The sequence below is a fragment of the Sipha flava genome, unplaced genomic scaffold (genome assembly GCF_003268045.1).
Source record: "Sipha flava isolate LNK unplaced genomic scaffold, YSA_version1 197_pilon_pilon, whole genome shotgun sequence".
NCBI classification, from domain to species: domain Eukaryota; kingdom Metazoa; phylum Arthropoda; class Insecta; order Hemiptera; family Aphididae; genus Sipha; species Sipha flava.
This window is the reverse complement of record NW_020272774.1, coordinates 1,791,925-1,814,299: the sequence shown is the minus strand read 5'-3', so window position 1 is coordinate 1,814,299 and position 22,375 is coordinate 1,791,925. Positions and strand designations below refer to the sequence as shown.

General features: G+C 24.5%; 2 protein-coding genes across 4 annotated transcripts; one reads left to right on the top strand and one right to left on the bottom strand.

Annotated features, from left to right (window-relative positions):
• The first annotated feature begins 70 nt into the window (after positions 1 to 70).
• Positions 71 to 22,112, top strand: LOC112681843 (oxysterol-binding protein 1). 2 transcript variants are annotated; one of them, XM_025552164.1, is made up of 13 exons: positions 71 to 480; positions 13,299 to 13,504; positions 17,718 to 17,959; positions 18,240 to 18,399; positions 19,557 to 19,711; positions 19,779 to 19,907; positions 19,974 to 20,174; positions 20,241 to 20,486; positions 20,577 to 20,724; positions 20,804 to 20,973; positions 21,035 to 21,210; positions 21,297 to 21,520; positions 21,681 to 22,112. In XM_025552164.1, the coding sequence occupies exons 1-13, from the start codon at positions 332 to 334 to the stop codon at positions 21,848 to 21,850; spliced, it is 2,376 nt and encodes a 791-aa protein (XP_025407949.1). In that variant the 5' UTR covers positions 71 to 331; the 3' UTR covers positions 21,851 to 22,112. The 2 variants fall into 2 exon arrangements, with proteins under 2 accessions (XP_025407949.1, XP_025407950.1); XM_025552165.1 differs by having other exon boundaries at positions 74 to 480; positions 21,035 to 21,201; positions 21,681 to 22,111.
• On the bottom strand, positions 3,378 to 8,702 carry LOC112681844 (alpha-N-acetylgalactosaminidase-like). 2 transcript variants are annotated; one of them, XR_003148434.1, is made up of 10 exons: positions 8,395 to 8,702; positions 8,140 to 8,314; positions 6,546 to 6,720; positions 6,398 to 6,492; positions 6,109 to 6,270; positions 5,802 to 5,999; positions 3,939 to 4,103; positions 3,697 to 3,772; positions 3,457 to 3,624; positions 3,378 to 3,392 (listed from the first exon to the last, which is right to left on the bottom strand). XR_003148434.1 is itself a non-coding variant. In XM_025552166.1 (9 exons), exons 1-9 carry the CDS (start codon positions 8,556 to 8,558, stop codon positions 3,539 to 3,541), a joined length of 1,296 nt encoding a protein of 431 aa, XP_025407951.1. In that variant the 5' UTR covers positions 8,559 to 8,702; the 3' UTR covers positions 3,450 to 3,538. The 2 variants fall into 2 exon arrangements, 1 of the variants encoding a protein (XP_025407951.1); XM_025552166.1 differs by lacking the exon at positions 3,378 to 3,392 and having other exon boundaries at positions 3,450 to 3,624.
• Positions 22,113 to 22,375: the final 263 nt, after the last annotated feature.

The following is a 22,375-nucleotide window of genomic DNA, read 5'->3' as shown; positions in this document are numbered from 1 at the left end:
GGTAGGGAGTGAGGGGTTAACAGTAATAATTATCTATCGGTCGCTCTGAAAGAAAAAATAAAAACATTACTAAATCGAACGTATTAATACAACCAGATAATAATAACAATAATAATAATAATAGTAATAATAATAACAACATTGGTCGAGCCTTTCCTTTTTCGTTTACTTGTGTCTAGTGTCTACCGCAGACTCGTAGTGTCGACGGAAAGTCACATCATGATCAGCAGTTGCAGTGGTCGTTGAACAAACTCGAGAAATGTCGGACGGTTGTCGTGGAAATTTTTGTCGTTGTCGCATCCGTTGTTAGTGCCTAGCGAATCTCGTCGAGATGGCTGTACCAGACGTGAAAATTCCGGCTCCGCCGCCTGCGCAGGATGACGAGGGCATGAAAGGGTGGCTGTTCAAGTGGACCAACTACATCAAAGGTTATCAAAAACGATGGTTCGTCCTGTCCAATGGAGTACTGTCTTACTACAGGTAATATCCGGATCGTAACCAGCAGTTTATCATTTTAACCAATCAAATATGCGTATGGTCGATCAACTGTCATGTCTATACTATAAGTACTTTGATTATTTAAATCAGTGTTTTTCAAACTGGAGCCATGAAATATTTATTTTATCCATTTTTTTTAACTATTTTATTTAGGCCTTAATTTATTTATATATATACATGTATGAAGTTTAATACTATATAAAGTTTTTTCCAAATTATATTAAAAAATATTTATTTAATATACGTATTCATAGTTAAACTGTGTAAAATAGTGCATGTTATTTTAATATATAATAAAGAAAAAAATATTTAATGATTTTGATTAAGGGAGCCTTGAAAGTCTTACATTAAATTAAGGGGTCCTATGACAAAAAAGTTCAAGAAGCAAGGGTTTAAATCAGTCATTATTTAAAAACATTGTCTATCTAAGATTTTTTGTTATAATCGTTTAATTGATTCGTTTTCTTTTCATAATGAAACTTTTCATAATCATTTAAATTGAATTTATCATACTTGGATATAAATACTTGATATTATATTATCAACAAATTACATTGAATGATCTATTTTAAAGTTCTGTTTTTCGTTAATAGATATCAAATAATTGAAATGCAATCCTAAACAAAAATTGGTAGCCTAAATGAAAATACACATAGTGTTGTTTGTTTTAAAACAAAAAATAGCTACAATATATATTTTTATTTTATTGGTCTTGAAACTCATGAATAATGGAAAATGTATATATTATTTTACTCTATAATTTAGTTTGAAACTTATGTTTGTAAAATATTGTTGTATACTTTGGTTTATAATTAGTACTTAACTTAAGTTTTCTATAGAAATGAATTGTAGTATTGAAATTATATTCAACTGATTTAATATCTCTACTATAAATGAACAATAATAGTCAATATAAAGGAAAAGCTGGAGTAATAACTAATTTTACTTCAAAGTTAATGTATGAATAATTGATAAAATTCTACTTGTACAATGATAATCTATTAATATTATTCATTGGTACTTTATATTATGTGTAAGTGTATGATAGGTCTAAAACAGTGTTAAGAGCAGCTATTACTACATTCTTTATGTTCATTAGGTACTATTTACTATTTCTTATTTATAAAGTGTTTAAATACTGGTTGACATTTGTATAAAATGTAGAAAGTTTAGGATGAATTTTAGAGTTGAAGTTTTAATTCTTCTTGATTTCTTAAACTTCCATTTTTATTTATTTATATTGTCTTAATGAGGGATAATAATAGTTTTTAGTACAACGGAACAGTTAAAAATAATATCTTATTTCAAAACTACTTTTAGTTATAACTAATTATTAGTTAAAATTTAGTAATTATTACTAAATTTAATTTTTTTTAAACTTATGTAGTTATTACATTTCAAATATAATTTGTATTATTATAAGTAGGTAAGTACATAGGTATATATATATTTATTTATTTTATGTTTTTTCTCCATATATTTAAATTTTAGAAAAAAAAAACAATTTTGATTATATTATTATGTTTTGTTTGAACATCAACAAATTGTGAAGTAAAAACAATTTTTTCATTTTCAAGCATTGGTGTAGCAGAGTTAAGTATATATAAATCAAAATAATAAGTATAAAATAAAATAATGAATAACTGATTATTTTATTCTAAATATTTTTAGTTTGAATAAAAAAAAATATTAACTCTAAATTGTTAAATAATAAATAATGTTGGATTTTTGTATAATAAAATGATAATATAAATATTATATTAATAACAATAACGATAATAATACTAACAGTGACCATGTCAATCATGATAGTAATAACAATAATAATAAATAGTACTATCACTGTCACTCGTAGTTGAAATACTTAAATCATCTATAACTTTATAATTAATTCTATGCACAAATAGAAATATTAAAAAAGTTATAATGAACTATTGACGTACTTAGATATTTATTAAGTCATATTAGTCTTTATTTATAATTATAAAAATAACATTACTGGTTTAATTTCCAAGTAATATGTTGAAAATACGGAGCATATCAATTTTAATAATTTAATACTTTAAGTTGTATACAAAATGTTTTGGTCAAATATTATGTAGAATAATGAATTAAAAATAATTAATTAATGAGTAAATTGTTTAAAATAATGAATAACCGTAAAAATTAAAATTATGAATAAATTAATAAATAATACTATTTTATTTCAATAATTATTCAAATTATGCCTAACTCTATGGTGTGGTTGAATAATTATAAAATATTTTAAATACAATATGAACTATACTTATTTCATTTGAATAACATGTTTCAATAATATTTTTAGTATCATTATAATTTTTGTTTTTTATTTTGAATTATTGTAGTTTCTTTGTAAATCATAATGTCATTTATAAAGTTTAAATAATGCATTATAAATTAGTTATTGAAGAATTACAACAACAATTGGATATTGTTCTATATTTAATTTGTATTTAATGAATAGTAAAAAGTATATCATTTTAAAATTTTAATCCTATATAGTAAAATTATAAAAAACATATTGCATATAGTTTAGGCAAAAATGTATAATTTAATATAATACTATAATAAAGACTTTTTTAAACCAATAACTTAAGATTACTGTAGAGTTAAATTTAGATTATATTTTGATTTATATTAAGAATAATTTACATAAAAATATATCATATATATAAACAACAATATTATGAATAGTTAATTCAGAGAAAACCATGGATATTTCTGATAATTGCTTTTTTTAATCAGCGAGAAAACTAAAACATAATATTAGTCTTTGTAAAATATTTTATATTATAATAATTTGAAGTTATCAAATATTAATTATTTCCATTTTGAATTCTGTTATTTTATTCTTAATTTATTGCTATTACTTTCTGAAATAAAATAATCAATTATAGGTTTTAGATATTTGTTTACTTTAATATTTCCCTACCTTACCTATTTTATTTTTACAATTTTTAAAATCGTACTATATTATACTGTTTAAATTATATTTTTGTGTATAGTGTTCAACTAATATTCATACACTGGTTATGTAGAATTCATTCAGATGTTTTTCAATGTCCTCATGTTGTGTAATAATATCAGCTCGAAGTAAAATAACACCTGAAAATTTTTTTTGTTGATTATATGATATATTTATTTATATAACTATTATAAATAAATGTTATTATTTACCTGATGGATTAATTATTGCTTTAAGTGTTGAATTTGACTTTAAAACTTGTATATTAGAATTAACATCAAATAAATCCTTATTAAACAAAAAAAATAAAATTATTTTGGATTAAATATTTTTTGTTTTCCAGATACATGTAAATATTTTAGTTTTTTCCCTGATAGTTACAATAAAAGTTATAATTCCTGGTATTGCTTCTGTTATTGAGAACATGAAAAATTACTAATGTGTATCAATATACCTTAATTTTGTAACCGAATGGGTTTTTCATTTGTAATTTATTTAATGTAGTAGTATATAAGAATGGTGTTCCAATTGTTCGTCGACTAACAAAAGCAATTGCAAAGGAATAGTATTCAGCTTTTGTTGGTTCTATCGGTCTCATCCATACTTCAATTCCTTGATCCTGAAGAAAAGTGTAGTAAGGTTTTTAATTAATATAATCTATTGTCTGTATTGAAAATTAGTACATAGAAATTATTATAAATTTAAAATATTTATTTGAAGAAAATTTTATTAATAATTTTTATTTATAAATTCCAAATTATTATTATTATTATTATTAAATATTTTTTTTTTTTTGAAACAAACAATACCTTGGACAATAGAGTTTACATATATACTTATTAAAACCTGAAACATACGCTTGATGTATCATACTTGAATTTTGATGACAAATGTTTTTGTATCATAAGCGATATTGGATATTACTGTTGTTTGTTTTAAAATTCAGATGAAAAGAATCAGATAAATTAAATCTTCTAAAGTGAAGGAGAAAAATATAAAAGAGGGTTTTTAATTAAAAATAATTTTAATAATAATATTAAAAAGAATAAAATTAATAAAGAAATCAGGTCAAATATTACAAAAAATAAGTAGAAATCAAAAAAGAATGAGTATTTAGATGGTTTAGATCATGATACCAATATAAATGAATATGATTGGAAAAAAATGGAAATTGGAATTAAAAAATCAGCAGAAGTTTTAGAATATGAACAAAAAATAAAAAAGAAATTATGGTTTAATAAATATTGTGACAAAGCTGTTGCGGAAAGAGATAAAACACGTTTAAAAATAATACATGAATCAACATGAAAAAAAAGATTATGGGGAAAAGAAAAATTTCAAGATAGAGAGAAAAATAGAAAATAAACACAACAGTACTCTTTAAAAAAGCAAATGAGGTAAGAAGTTTTTAATATAGGTATACAATAATGAAAATGGAGGATGGGACTTTGTCAAGATTACAGGAACGATTAAGCATGTACACATGGGTCGAAATGCTAAGTAAAATATAGAAGGGAAGAGTTTACTAAAACTATTACAGAATTACTTGCAAATTTATTGAAGAAAGCAGAAAATTTAGATTAATAGTAAATAAAAGAAAGAAAAAGTACATGATAGTTAGGAAACAATCGTGAAAAAAGATACTTGGAAGTGAAAAATTATAATTTTAAAAGGGTGGCAATCTTCAAATATTTAAGGATAAATGTCTTTGAAAACACTGACAGCCAAGAAAAAATTAGACAAAAATTGGTAGTAGCAAATAAGTGCTACTTTAAATTAGTACTCTTGATCTAGGTAAAGATGCTGTCATGGAATACAAAAATTATACTGTACAAAGTCCTGGTGAGATCAGTAGCATTATTAGCCTATAGAGCGTGGACAGCAACAAAAACAGATGAAAAAAAACCAGCTTATTTTGAATTAAAGGACGTTAGAAGAATATTTGGATTAAAAAGAGATGTTCAAGAGGAACATGAATTAAAAAAAACCAAGAATTAGAGGAACTATATAGTGAAACAAACATAATTGGTGTTTTAAAGTAGTAGACTGGAATGGGATTTACATGTGTAGAAATCTGATGGCTCTATTGGGTTGGCCACAAAATGAAAACAGGACACAAGAAAACCAAAAATATGGTTCTGACAGAGGTGGAAAGATAGGATTACAAAATATGTATCAAGGTTGGAAGTGTACAAGGGAGGGGAACTTGCTCAAAATAGAGGTGGGTGGAAGCAAATGGCTGTAGCTGTAATGGAGCCTATAATAGCCAATAAAGAAGTAAAGAAACAAAAAATTATAAATTATTAAAAAAATTTACCTCATAAATCCTTTTGCCTTGTATGCCAAGCTTATCTTGATTTACTCTAATTACTTCTTTGTTCTGTAATATTTTTTTGTATTCTGGTTTTATAGTAGACAATTTGTTAGACATAAATAAAGGTGCAGCTAATATAGACCATAGAGCCATTTGTGTTTTGCTTTGCTCATAACTTAATGCAAAGTTCCCTATCAACAACTTAAAAATAAAATAAGTACAGTATTAACATTTGTGATTGCTCAAGATATTTATTTAAAAACGTTCGTTAAAAACATCATGAAATATAGAATCAATATTGACATCTAACCATATCTGGATCATTCCAATGTCCTGGGCCTGCATATTTTGCCCAAATATCTTGTTTCAGTGCAAAATGATCAAATACATCAACTAAAGAATCATAAGATTCTTGAATATCTCCATAGTTTCTCCATAAATTACATGATTGGGCAACTAGTGTATAATTAACCTATTTTTATTAAAATATAGTGATTTAATAAATAAATTAGTAACTAATAAACTAAATATTCATGTTTGAACATTTATGTTTATAACATAAATATTTATATTTATATTTAAATTATATTTGAACTTACATTTATTCCTTTACGTTCTTGATAAAATGGCCAACAACAAGAATAAACCATAGGTCTCCCAGTTTCATTTAAATATTTTCCAAACTGTGGGAAACCTATTAAAGGTTAATATAAACATGAGTTAATTTTGATTTTCATAATTAATTACTTTTATTCATATTTTGTTCATCCGTGTAACAGCCATCTAATTTTACATAATCAACTTCCCATTCTGCAAATGTTTGAGCATCAATTTGTTCATGACCTGCAATACCAGCATATCCTTCGCAAGATTTTGATCCAACACTTTCATAAATTCCAAATTTTAACCCTTTTGAATGAACCTAAAAAATTGTTTTTGTTTAGAACAAACATTTTTTTGTTGAAAATTATAAAAATTATTCATTGAATTATTTGTTTTATATTAATTTATAAAATATACATTTGAAATAGATTTTAGTAGTTAAGTGTTTTATATCTTATAATGTTCTTTCATAGCTATAATGTGGTTTTATAATTTATTTTTAAAATGTTAACCATTAATAATAAGCAAGTATCTAGAAGTTTTTTTCTGAAGGGGTCTAAAACATGTATATTGTAATTTTATTGAATTTAGATTTTAACTTTTGAAATTTGGTTAAAAATAAGAGAGAAAAAGATTCAATCTTCTTTTACTAAAATTAATATCATATTTTCATATGATATGATATAAAATTAAAAGCCGTCAATGATTAATTGGAGCTTAAGTCATTTTTGACTGAAAATATTTATGTTGGTATTAAAAATAAATAAATATTTTAAACATTCGTAAAATATTGAAGACATTTTGGGGAGGGGGTCCAGACACTCTGGACTCCCCTACAGATATGGCCTTTATAATAAGTATGTTAAGTAAATCAGTATAAATAAAATCTAGTTATATATTGCTCTCATGTATAATTGGATGTTATTATTTATTATTAAATAATTTGATTTAAAAAAATTATTTTAAATGAAAGTGGTTAAATAAACAAATGTGTTAAATAAAAAAAATATATTTATACTATGCTAATATTTGTGAAAACAATTGATTTTTACTTATGTTTAACTTCAGACCTTTTATCTATAAATTAGAGTTTATTATAATGGAATGTAGTTATATGTATCACCAATTACATAATAATATATATATTAGTATAAATTAATTTGAGCTTATTTGCATTTATGTAGTATTACTAAAATATGTAACAAATTAATATATGATACCTTTATGATTAATCTAAAATAAAAAAATTTAAATTAAGCTAATGACCTACTTGGTAGGTTTTAACCTTTATAAATAATATTTATTTGAACCAAATTATATATTTTTTATTTACAACTTAAAATAACTTGAGGGTAACCTACATTTTTAAACCATAAACATATGAGTACATCAATTTGTTTAATCAAAAGAAAAAAAGGTCTAGTGATTAAGTACAGTTCTGTTTTACTTTGCATTTAAGAAAACTGCTGAAACAACCTCTTTACTACTTTATGAATACAATATTTTATCTTTAAAATATACTTCATGAAATTAGTTAACAAACCAATGTTAATATATATTCATTGTTTTCTGTAAAATCTTAAATCTACTATTCTTATAGATATATTTATTTATTAAATTAAGTATTTCATGAAATTTTTGTTTAATTTAAAATATATATGCTATTAAAATCTAAAATGACAAAAAATAAATATTCTATTACAATTTTAATTTGTATGGTAACACTTGGTAAACTTACATAATCAGCAAGAGCTTTAATTCCATTAGGAAATCGTTTTTTATCAGCTTGTAGTTTTCCATCTGCTGTTCGGTTTGTTTGCATCCAACAGTCATCAATTACAACATAGTTGTATCCAAATTTATCATACCCTTCACTTACTAATAAATCAGCAGTTGTTATAAATAGTTTTTCACTAGGTATTCAAAGTGTTATAATTGTTTATAATATATTTATTTTTTATAATATGTTAAATATTTGATAATTTTACTTTACCTGATACATTCATCTGGAAAATTACTGCAGTCAATATTACATCTGAATCGTTGCCAAGCAAGCCAACCCATTGGTGGTGTTAATGCCAATCCATTATCAAGTGCTAATGATATTTTGCAAATGAAAAGTAAGCTTAAACATATTTTTATCATTGAATGTGACATTTGCGTATGATAGTAAATAAGATTACTGGAAATATTTATTGGCACCAATACCAGTATATAACAGTAATTTTTTTAAATGTACTCTTATAGTAAAATTATTAAATGTTTTATTAAAAAAATACCAAATACAATATTTTATTTAAAAAGATATATTTTTAGTATTACGATTTACTCTCAGAAATTGATTTTAACAGACTGTTCATTTTATACTAATGAATCTACCTTAAATGTCAGATAACCTTTATAATATATTCTATAGTTGTATTATGTATTAATTATGCAATGTTATCATAGTATAATAGGTAGTTATTTTGTATTCATACAAGACATATAGATCTTTTCTGAATCGGCAATTTATATCTATTCAACAATTTTGTATACCTATATTTAAATTAAGTCATTACTAAGTACATTACCTTTTACTCTAATTTATAGTTTTACATTTGTTTTTTATTTACTTGTTATTTATTTTGTTTTAATTTTTAATATAAATGGTAAAGTTTTCTTTAACCAAATTACATTACATAATATAATATAACACATAGATTATTTAAAATTTAAACTTTTCTACATAACAAACTGTAATAATAGTTGAATTATGAAGTTAGAAAAAAAAAACATTATTTTATTATTTTTCTTTTTGTTAAAAACTGAGAATTTAAATAAATAATAGAATACACTTACAGAAGTAATAAATAATATTAATACTAATTTTGAAATTATATTATGTAGGTATAATCTTCAGAATAATTTAGAAATTAAAAGTATAAAAACAACTAAATTTTTACCAGAGTAAAAGTGAATTCTCAATTATTCTTCTTTTAAAGAGAAAATCAAAAATATGCTACTTGCATATTTCTGTAAAGTATTTTTGATTTAAATTTGTTCCCCAAATTTTTTTTTTTTTTTAACGATACTCTTTATCTGTGGTATTATGTGTTTCATGAATTTTATTGATTAGTAATGTTTCATTAATTAATATTAGAGGACAAATTTTGAAAGCATTTGTTTTTTTTTTTTTTTTTATCTAAAACGAAGCTATGTCAGCTACAAATTCGATTTATACTACTTAGAATAAAATGGACAACATTTGGTTTTGGTTTTTTTTTGCTTTCTTTGCGTTTTTTTATATATTGATGCTATTTTGGATATTTTGGATACTTATTTTTGCCTTCGAGTACATTTTTTCAAAATGTATTCTTAATAAACATATTTGAAATTTTAATAATTATTTTATGTGTACCAAATCTTGTTCAATCATTTTTTTTGACAACCTTTCTCTTTGTGTTAAATTTTCTATGTGCAGTATAGTATATAATAGATTAATTTATCTAGAAATGGCAATAAACATAAAAATATGCTTTTGTTCTGAAAATTATCTACTCAGAATTACAGTTTAGTTTTCGTTGTAACACCATATAGTCATATACAAAATGACGAAAATAATTTAATTTAATTTTTTTTAAAACCCATTTTTAATGCTTTTTTTAAACTTATTTGGAATAGTTATATTGTTTTATTACTTTTTTTTTTTAGTAATTTTCTTTAGTATTTTATTTCTTTAAAATCCATACTATAATTATCATAAATAAGGTGATGTACAGGTCAACTGACATATAAACAGTATACATGGAAATTAGTTTTCATTAAATTAAATAAAAAAAAAATCTATTGGTCTGGATTCTGATGGCCTTCATTTAAGATTATTATTTGCTTATTTAAAATTAAATTTTATATGATTTATATTTGTTATTTATATAAGATTGTGATTTTTGTTTTGATTTGGTGTAAACTTGTAGTTCTTTTAATCTAGTTATCTTTTTCAATGTAAATGACAAATATTCCAATTCTTTATCTTATATAACAAATAATGTACAAATAATAATAAAGGTAAGGACAAATATTTTATGTACATTATATAGTTGTGAATATATTATTTTAGTTTTATAAGTAGTAATTGTAGTAAGTCTATAGTACTACTATTAGACCTATTGTTCCTATTTTAATAATTAAGTAATACAATTTATTAATATTGAAAGATTTTTTTTTTTTTTACTTGAGGTGTATTACATCATATTTTATTAAATTTTCATTGTTTTTATTTAGAAAAATATTATATCTTATCTTGGCATTTGGCAAGTTTAATTACTCAATAAAACCATATATATTTAGTATATTTTTCGTAAAAATGTAATAATATATATATATATATATATATATATATATCAATTAAAGTACTTTATAATAGGTATAATTATTTATTATTTAGTTATGCAATGAATTAGAAAAATAAATCAGTAATTTCTCTCTGTGCAACTAAAATTGAACCAAAATAATTGTTAATTACTTATTAATAATATTTTAATAATATTCAATAAATAAATTATATGGTTACATTCAATAAACTAATAAATAATATAATCAATGATAATTTTAACATTTCATAGAAAGTGTTTTTAATTATATATTATCAGTTTATATTTTTCTTTCACTAGTAGTTTGTTTTACTTTCTTGTCAAAATATTATTAATTACAAAATATTTTTTAATATTCTAATATAACTCTAAAATAGTCTTCTCTTACTTATAAATCAATAGAAGTCATAAATGAGGTTTTTAGATTTCTAAAGTACCATTTTGTATAGATGTTATATGAATATGATAATATTTTATATTGGTTTATTTATTTTACTTTTTTACAAAATAGTATTTACTGTTAGTTTAAAATAGTAGCGTAACAAAAAATTGAGGGTCCTCCGTAAAAATAAAAAACAGGCTCCTAAATATTGTTTAGGTAGGTATATTAGTTTAAAAACATTAATCTGATATAGGTAAATCACTTATTTTAATTACAATTTTGTTATGATATGATAAAAAATAACAATATTTATTTAATATTACCATTTATTATATATATACTATTGCTCACTGGCCGGTTTTCGATGGCATGAAAAAAAAATTCTGATAGAGGGCGATTCAAAATAAATAATAATAAAATCTTTCATTTTGGTTATTGTGTCGTAAGGATGGCAGAGACGAGTGTGTATTGATCAGTATATTATGCAGGCACCGTGTACGAAAAATTGTCATATTTTGTTTAATTCGTTAAGATTATTTTGTTCAGTGGTTTAACATGGAAGTCCGAGTATACAAGAATCAGGGACTGGAAACTATAAGTTTTTTCGGTTCCGGTTCCGGTTTTGGTTGTTCAATTAATTTTTTAAGGGTTTCGGTTTCTTTTTAAAAAGTAAGGGTTCTAGAACCGGTCAATTTTAATTATTAGAGATTTATTAAAAAATAATATGAAATTATTTATTTATTCTTGTTTAAATTGTAATTGTTTCATTTCTTGAAAATAGAAAGTATTATGAATAGTTAAAAAAAAAAAAAATATAAATATATTAAATCAATATTTTATATCAGCCTATTATTATATTTTTTTGAGTTAGGTTAAGTTATTTTATTCCAACTCATAGTAAGAATTTGTAAAATATTTTGTAATATTGTGAAATATTATGATTTGATGAAATAAATATCTTTAATTTAAAATTTAATTTTAATTAGGAATCAAAGTTAATACTGGCTATTGTTGTAGCTACAAATTTGTATAAACATTAATTATATTTAATACTTAATAGACAAGATAGATAATATACTCATTGTTAATTGTAACATATTAATAAACATACAAAAATAACAATAATAATAAATTTACAAATTTACTTATTATATTACACTATTACAGTTTACAACACAAAATAATAAAAACATAAAAAGATTTTACTTTTATTTTTCTGAACCGACAAATGGACAAACAAAATAGTCATTACCATAGTTTCACTAGTCTAAATAACTGACTTAAACTAACCCTTTTATAATTAAGGTTATGGTTACGGTTTTTCATTTTTGGAAATAAAGGTTCCGGTTTCAGTTACGGTTTCTAAATTTTTAAGGTTAACCGGTTCCAGTACCGGTTCTTTTCGGTTACGGTTCTGGTCCCTGACGAGAATATACTAGACAGTCGGAAAAATTCATATTACATTTTTTATTTCCAGAAAATTATTTATTATAATACAATTTTGAATCTCATAAGGATATTTTAGTGTCCTTATGATTCCCCAGGGCAGGTTGGTTACATAGAGTAAGCCTTATCGTTGACATTGTTATTACTTATTGTAGGTATTTCCTCTTGATAAGATACGTACTATACGTACGATTACGAACATATTTAATAATAATAATAGATTATTATATTATTATAGATTAACACTAATTTAATTTAAAAAAACAATTATTCAATTTTTTTTTCACGGGAATTAAATTTTCTCTTACCAAAGGCCCCAAATTACCGTGGGCCCCCCGTAACGCGGGGTCTGCGAGTCCCCAGTTACGCCACTGGTTTAAAACTATATATATATATATATATATATATATAGAGTTTAGACAAAATAAGCATAAACATTTATTTAACTTGTGTTTTTTGTTATGTTATTCAAAATATGTTTAACATTTTTTTAAGTGCTTGCATAAACTTTGAGTAATTGAGTTTCAAGTTATCTAGACTTGATTGTTTATTATGTAGTTCATTATAATAGCTAATTAATTTGTGTTGTTTGACTGGGTTGTATCCACTGTTAATTTAAATGTTTGATTTATTACTAACCAATTATTATTTTATTGTAGAAAAATAGATGTTGATTTAATTTTATTTAACTAATATTTAATTAAACATTTGTTTTAGAACTGAATCTGAAATATCACAATTATGTCGTGGAACAATAAGTTTGCATGGAGCTACAATACACACTGAAGATTCATGCACAATTGTTATATCGAATGGAGGTGCTCAAACTTTTCATCTCCGTGCAACCAGTGAAGTTGAACGACAAAGATGGGTTACTGCTTTAGAGTTGGCTAAAGCTCGTGAAGTTGTACAAATAAATCCTGGTAAATTTAATTAAAATGCTAAAATATGCAAAATATTGATTATTAGTAATTTTAAGCACTTAATTAATATTATTTAAGTTAATTAACTTTTTATAAAAAATTAGTAAAACCATTCAGTCTATATATGAATCACTAAATGTTAATAGGGGATTTCTGCATTTTTTCCGAAAATATTTTATTTTGTATATTCTTATAAATAATTGGTAGAGCTATTGTTTAATGCTGAAAAGAAACTTTTGTTGTAAAAAACAATGATTTAATAGAACAATACATTTTTATTTAATGTTAAAATAGTTATTCCGCGGTAGAAGTCTAGTTTCTACATAAATTTGTCAAATTTATATAATATTTTGTATAAAGTATGTTGACATTATTATTGTTTTTATTAACGTCATGTTGTACCATTTGTTCATCTTTATCAGTAATTGATTTTATAATTGTTTTATTTAATTCACTTTGAGTATAAGCATAGTGATAGTAACTTAACCTTTTTTTTTTTTAGGGGGGGTTATTTGGCCACTTACATCGCGCTTCACAACCAATTCTCCATCCATCTCTATTCTTCGTCAAATCCTTCCAGTTTGCTCCGCCTCCTAATTCTTCTACATCCCTCTCAACTGTATTTTCTCACTTTAATTTTGGTTTTCCCAAGGGTCTTTTTCCAACCGAATTCTGTTCCAGCACCATTCTTAGTAGAGAGTTCTGGTTCCGAGTTGAATGCGCAGCCATCTCCTCTTATTCGTCTGTACTATGTTGTTTTAATTTCTTGAAACTCTGTTCTTTCTTCTCCACTTTCCTGTGATGTCATATTTCATTGAACCGAACATTTTTCGTAATATTTTTTTTTTTTGGCGTTAAGAATTTATTTTCATCTGATTTCCTTAACGCCCAGGTTTCCGATCCGTACAATATCACTGGTTATATTAGTCTGATATACAAACGTTAATTTATCTCTCTTGATAATGACCTTGAACTTAATAGTTTCAAAAGTCCATAATAAATCTTGATTCCAGCTTGCATTTTCGCGTCTACTTCTTTTGTGATGTCATTTTTTTTCAGTCACAGTTGATCCAAGATATTTGAAAGAATTAAAAGAATTTAAAATGATCTATCTTCAATGCGTAATCTATCCAATTTCTTCCTATTATCATATATTCTGTCTTAAGTTTATTGAGATGGAATCACCCTGCCTGAGACCGGATTTTACTGTAACTGGATCCGACTTAAATGTTGACCATGATTTCCATAATGCTGATTGAGACTAAGTTGACCACCTTCTGGTGAAACTGAAATCTTTCAAGATATGTATATACTAGATCAATATTAGTATAGCAAATATATAAGTGATAATATGACAATTAAAGTGTCACTTTAAGCAATCATAAATCGATAGTCGACACACAACTGCAATTGTATTAACAAAATTAAATATTATAACGAAAACAATTGATAGCTTATGAATAGGGCCCGGAAGTTTATGCACTAAAAACAACCGAAATATGTATGCACTTATGTGCTTAAAATCCTGATATATGCGCTTAAATATGCCCTTATTTTTTTTAAATCTGTTAATATGAGGAAAAAAACATGATTAGTTATGATTTATGGATTATGATACTACTCATGATTTTTATTTAATTATTAATAATTTTTATTTTTATTTTTGACTGGTAATTAAAACATTATTTTATTAATTAATATACATTTTTAAACATTTGTAATGTTTAAACATATATTACAAAAGATTACAAACAATTTGCATTACAATTTACAATCAACGATTTTGATAAATTCTCAAATGTAGACGACCGCCTGTTATCTGCCAACATATTTTTATACACCGAAAAGCTCCGCTTCACGTCAACCGAAGAAATTGGTGCGTATTTAAATTATTGTAAATCATCACAAGAAAAATCTTCAGGTAAATTATTTATTGTCATTTCTGCTCCCAGCATAATTTTTGCAATTTTGGATAGTGTTTTAAAGCCCAGATTCTTTTCAATAATTTGTTCAAATTTTTTTTAAAATGTAATGCCTTTGGAACATTTTACTGTATTTAATTTATTTTCTATATTCTTCACAGTTTTGATTGCATTAGTTAAAAAAGTTCCCTAAATTTTTAAACTTGGCTGTAGCCAGAAATCGATAATTTGTATAAATAAAAACTAAATTTGATTCTAAATCTGTTTCTAACATAATTTTTTAACTTTTCTATGGCTAGTGCATCATCAGCATTTAATAAATTAATGACTTTTTTAATCGTTTTTAAATGTTCACAGTAGTACATTGCGGCTTCTAACCAGATTTCCCAACGCGTAATGATAGGAGAAGGAGGCAATGTCGTTTCTGGGGCTTCTCTTCGGAACAATTCAACACGAGCTAGTGCCTTTAAGAACTTTTTTCATATTTGAAATAAGTTCATCAATTTATGGAAATTTTTCACGAATTTTCTCGCATACTCGATGCAAACTATGGGCGAGACAGGTTATATGTACTATTTTAGAATATAATGCTTGAATGGATTTTGCAGCTTTCACCATATATGGTGCTGCATCGGTTACATGTAGAATAACATCTTGTTTAATTCCATTTGACCACAAAGAAAAAAGAGCTTTATCAAATAATTTACTAATTGTCGTGTGGCTTGCTTTTTCTAATACTTTCAATACAAGTAAAAAAATTTTACCTTGTACGTCAGTTACTAAGGTTCCAATTATCACATTGGCAACATATCATCCTATATCTGTCGTCTCATCTATAGACACCCATGTTTTTTTATTAAGTATTTGATTTCTTATCTCATTCATTGTATCTTTGTAGCAATCATTGACATATGTTTCTCTCAGTGTAGATACAGATGGTATATCTTTATTTACGTATTTTTCAAAGAATGAACGAAGATGAGGATTTCTTAATTTTTCTAGTGGAATATAACTTTATATTACTAATAATTTTTCTAACTTTCTTTTTTTAAAACTCCATAGTTAAGTTGTAATACACTGGCACTAGTATAAATGTAAATAATACAGCTATTGGTAACCTAGACGATTTTTTCCTTAACTTTTTATTTTGTAAAATTTAAAAATTGTCGGAAGTTCTCCCCTCGTATAACATTTAGCGATTCATATGGTACAATATTAAATGTTTTGATGTACATTTAAAAAGAGCAAAACTCCTTGGTCAGGTGAGACTCAACAGTCGTGTGAAGTACAGTGACAGATGAATTATATTGCTATACTTGAAACCGATCTATCATTGTTTTCAAAAAAAAAAAAAAAAAACGATTTCGAGTAAAAGAAATGAAATATCTTTTTTTAATTATTTTCGTCAACATTTAATATTGGAAGTTCAAACATACATATCATATTTTTGAAATTATACATCATTTTTTTTCATTAATCAGTAATATGTATGGAAGAACTTAGCATTATGTTTCAAGATTTTTTTCTAATCAAAATTATTTTATCGTCATTTTACGAACAGAAGTTTAGAAAACAATCAATTTTGAAGTATCAATAAATAGCTCAAAAGTAGTCGAAATCTTATAAAAATTATACCAATTATAACGAACAATGAGTTAATAGCATTTAGTGAACATTTTGTCTTCGCGATTAATAAATCAGTTTAATCAGTGTGCTGTAAATGTGTTTTTTGCCCATTTTGTACATTTTAATTAATTTTTCATCTTTTACGATTTTTGGCAAACTAGTTTAATTTTACTTAATTAATTTAATAGGAATTCATCCTTGCATCTTTTTCTAGGTTGAGAAATATTTTTTAGCTTCTTTTGGTTTGGTTTCAGTCCCTCAATTTCACCTTCTATTACATTGAACATGTCTTCTTACACCCCACTCAGGCACGGATCCAGAGTAAAGATCTGAGGGGGGGGGCTCTACAATTTTTTTTATAGGTATTTTATTCATAATTTAAAAATTCTGTCATAATAGTAGGTAGGTATAGGACATAGGTAATCAATGTAATAAATTTATTTTATTATCAGATATATATTATATGCGAGTTGAAAAATAGTAATATCACGATGTGTAGAATTATAAAAAAAATTTGAGAAATAATATATCTAGGGGAGACCTGTGCCCCTAGGCCCCCCTGGATCCGTCCTTGACTCCACTGTCATCATTTAATGATATTCATAATGGTTTTTGTTATTATATTAATAGTTCATTGAAATTGTTAATGTAATTTAAATTTTTAGATAGAATCAAAGAAAAGGAATTGAGTGCAAATTTAGAAGTTTCATCTGTGGTGTCTGCATTAAATACAAAATTATCAGAACTGCGTTCACAAAGTGAAATTATATCAAAACATAGCAAAGCTTTACAAAGATGTTTAACAGATCTGGAAACTATAGATTTACCTCCTGATGTGTCTACAAAAATAAAAGCTTGGATGGAACGTGCAAATTTAATTCGAATTGCTTCTGTTGGTATGGTAACTGTAAGTATTTACAAATTATGATTAATTATGCTTGTCCAATTATATGTTGTTAAAATAAAGTCTGAAATAATTTGTATATTAGATGTGGGCACTTTTTGGTAGGTTTGCTATTTAAAATTTATAAGGGTTTTGTTCTTGCGAGTTGTATACTTCGCAAATAGAAAAATAAAAGTTTTTTAAATAATTTATTATAGAATATCCAAATCAATGGCAATTTCTATTTTTTTAAAATAAATTTTAAGAATAATATTATAAAATCATATTTAATTATATTATTTAGAATTGCTCAGAGTATTTAGATTTGGCTCAAAGTCAAGGTAATAAATGGCAAAAGATGTTGTACAATGAACGGCGACAACGTATACAGTTAGTAGAAATGGTTGATCAAATTGCAAGGGAACAGACTGTTTTGGAGCATGTAGCTAATAATGACAAACAAGGTAATTACATTTTGGTAAAATAAGTATAAACAATATTTTGTGCTTTAAAAATATAAATTTTAATCACTCTTGATTGTGTAATATAAAAACTAAATAATTCTGTGGTCAATTTTTTTTATGAAACTATATATTATTTGATTTGATACTTGTTTATCAATATTTATTGTATTAAATTACAAAAGTAATGTTATTTTATAATAAATAATTAAAAAATAAAATTATCTTAATTACTTACATAATTATTTTTTTTATTGAGTTCACAGTTTTGGTTCTTCAAAAGATAAAATTCATATATTATACATAGGATGGATGGTGATAGCATCATTTATTATGATGTGTCATTTATATGAGAGGGATATAATTATAGTTAAAATTGACTGTACAAATAATTAGATAAAAAACATTAATCACAAATTTAATATTTTATTTTAAAGTTTATTGATGATTCCATTTTTTTTATCAAAACAATTTAAATGAAAAGTTATATTTCAATATATTCAATTTATAATATGTATTGAAACAATTTTTTTTCGTATATGTATATAAATTTTTATCAAAAAAAAAATTGGTTTTTTTTTTTTTGTATTGAAATAAAATAATGTACTTTTAATAAAAAAAATAAAAAAAACATGTATTTTATATTAAATTTTTCTATTAAATTTTACTGTTTAGAGTTTAATTTTAAAGTTCATATAAGACTGTTATTATATTTATCTGTTTATTTATTTTTGAATAATAGTGTTTCAAAGGTCATATTGTATTATGTTTGATATGATAAGTAACCTTATAATGGATATTAATATTTATGAATAATATTAAGTATTGATATCAGTGTTTTCCATAAAAATATAAAATACTTTTATAAAGCTTTTTGAATGATATTATAAACTTTTTTTCTGATATAAGTAGTTGTACATTTTCTTTTGCTTTGTTAATATAAACTATACTTACATTAATTACATTTAATTTTATATTATTCGTTTTGTATATTACTCTTAAAATAATGATTTAATATTTACTATCTAACATAATTATCTAATTAGTAATTATTAATAAATATTGTTTGATATAAGTATTAATTGTTTTCACTGTTCATGTTTCAAACTATTATAGTTAATTGACATTATTTTTTTTTTATGTTAATATGGTTTTATTAGGGGATTCTACTGATGATGATGATGATGATGCTTCAGACAGTTGTGAATTTTTTGACGCTCAAGGTAGTGATTCTTTTGATGTAACCACAAATAGTTATCTAGTTAATCATCAATCTCCAAGTATTATTCAACATAAATCTCTTTCAAGTACACAGGTATTTTCTATTTCTATTATTTTGTAGAATATAAAAATTTCACAAAGTAAAAAATTATTTATTTCAGACCCTAGAAAAACTTGTGAATGAAGAACTAGATTGTAGTGGTGGATCTAGTAGTGATATTGATGATCCTGCCGAATCTTCTGCTATATTAACAGCAGCAATTTGTTCATCTGGTTTAAAAACTGAGCGTGTATGTTAACACTACATAATCAAATAATAATAATATGTAATTACCTGTTGTTGATATTATTTTCAGGATGACAATAATAAATCTTGTAGGATGTTTCCACAACTTTCTGAACAGGCGAAAAAATTGCTCGAAGAAGCGACTAAACTTCCGTTGAAACCAGGAGATAAAAGAAGATGTAGAGTGCCTGACAAGCCAAATCATCCATTGCACATTTGGAGCATTTTAAAAAATTGTATTGGAAAAGATTTGTCTAAAATACCAATGCCGGTACATAAATAAATTTTTTTAGTTTAAGTTTTTGGTTTTACTTTTAGTTTAACTGTTTATTTTTAGGTTAATTTTTCTGAGCCATTATCTATGTTACAAAGAATTACTGAGGATTTTGAATATTCAGATATATTAGATACAGCTGCTCAATGTAAGGATCCATTTGAGCAGATGGCTTATGTTGCTGCATTTACAATATCATCTTATTCCACGACTGTTAATAGGACAAGTAAACCTTTTAATCCATTGTTGGGAGAAACATATGAATGTGATAGAATGTCAGACCTTGGTTGGAAAGCATTTAATGAACAGGCAATTAAAAACTGATAGCAGCTTAACTGTTTGATTTAAATAATAACTTAATAAATAATAAATATGTTAATTATTAAAAAATTGTTTTAGGTCTCACATCATCCTCCAATTTCAGCACAGTTCTGTTTGGGTAAGGAATGGTCCTGTTGGCAAGAATTTTCAATGTCTTCAAAATTCCGTGGGAAATATTTGCAAGCTATACCTAATGGTATAGCTCATCTTGATTTTCCAGCATCTGGTTAGTTGGTTATAATTTAATTAATTATCAGTTTATTCATGTACATTATAGTTTTAAATTTTCAATTAATATTTTATAGGTAATCATTATACTTGGACTAAAGTAACAACTACTGTTCATAATATAATTGTTGGAAAACTATGGGTCGATCAAACTGGTGACATGACAATAATTAATCATAAAGATGGCACAAAATGTCGTCTAAGCTATATCCCTTACAGTTATTTTACAAGGGATCAACAAAGAAAAGTATGTGAAAAATTGTAAAAAGTTTCATATTATATTTAATGTAATATTACATTTTTTTCAGGTTAAAGGATATGTTTTGGATAAAGATGATGAAATTAAATGGGTCGTAAATGGGACATGGGATAATAAAGTCGAAATAGCTCCTGTTACTAAATTTGAGGGCCCTATTGAAAGTCCGACATGTCAAACTGGAAGTTATATTATGGCTTGGCAAAGACAAGCACCTCCGTTAGTACTGTAAAAAAAAAAAAATAATAAAAACATAATTTTCGTATTAATTTATTATTTCTATTATTTATTGTTCATTTTGTTAATAAATATAGATCTGATAGTGAAAAATACTACAATTTTACCGTGTTAGCAAGTCAACTAAATGAAATGGAAGAAGGTGTAGCACCAACAGATTCACGTTTGCGATCAGACCAACGGTTAATGGAGTTTGGTCTTTGGGATGAGGCAAATATTGAGAAATTAAGGTTAGAGGAAATGCAAAGGGTTAGAAATCGTAAAACTGGGACTGCTGATTCTAATCAAGTCAACGAAAACGGTATTGCTTATAAATACTTGTATGTTAGATAAGTCATAGTAGTACTGTTTTTGTTTAGATTTATTTTTAAGTTCTTTTTTTTTTTAATTTTTTTTTTGGTTATTTATTATTTATTAGAATTCTTAATTTGAATAATTTCTAATTATTTTTGAATTTTTAGAAGAAGATGATGATGATAATATCCAAGAAAATGTAAACAGCACTGTTAAACCATTATGGTTTAAACGAGATGTGTGTAAATGGACAAAAAAACCTTGTTACAATTTTACACATGAATATTGGGAATGCAAACAAAAAAAAGACTGGACTAGATGTCCATCAATATTTTAAATATATGTGATAATTGATTTATTTTATTTAGTCTAATCTAATAAGCAACAGTTAATAATGAGATACCTTGTTATGCTGAAATCCTTATCAATTTAATGTCAACAGAATTACCATAGATTTTTATAATTAAGAACTCCAAAAAACACTACAGGTCTTTTCATTTTTGTTTTATTTTCTTAACTACTACTTTATAATTAGCTACTTTCAATATTTTTATTCACAATTTAAACTCAAGATCTACCATGAAATCTTAAAAATTAAATTTTTTTGAGAAAACTTATTTACTTTATTTATTTCTTATTAATTTTATTATCAAAATTATTATTGATTACTTTGTTTTTATACAAATTTTTTGTCTTAATTATATTTTGTTGTTACCTAAATTATTTAAAATTGCTTTCTTCGCTTTCTTTTTATTTTATTTTGTTTTATATATTTGTATATTTATTTTCAGTATCTCATTTATTTCAATCTTCATAATTTGATGGTTATTTCTTTCAAAGTCAGAGTAAAATACAATTATGT

Excerpts from the sequence above, each read along its gene's own strand:
- LOC112681844 (XM_025552166.1), bottom strand. The coding sequence starts at position 8,558 with ATGTCACATTCAATGATAAAAATATGTTTAAGCTTACTTTTCATTTGC. Across the intron at positions 8,315-8,394 it reads TTTCCAGATGAATGTATCAG|TGAAAAACTATTTATAACAA; the intron begins GTAAAGTAAAAT and ends TTGAATACCTAG. Across the intron at positions 6,271-6,397 it reads AAGAACGTAAAGGAATAAAT|GTTAATTATACACTAGTTGC; the intron begins GTAAGTTCAAAT and ends TAATAAAAATAG.
- LOC112681843 (XM_025552164.1), top strand. The coding sequence starts at position 332 with ATGGCTGTACCAGACGTGAAAATTCCGGCTCCGCCGCCTGCGCAGGAT. Across the intron at positions 481-13,298 it reads GGAGTACTGTCTTACTACAG|AACTGAATCTGAAATATCAC; the intron begins GTAATATCCGGA and ends CATTTGTTTTAG. Across the intron at positions 13,505-17,717 it reads AGTTGTACAAATAAATCCTG|ATAGAATCAAAGAAAAGGAA; the intron begins GTAAATTTAATT and ends TTAAATTTTTAG.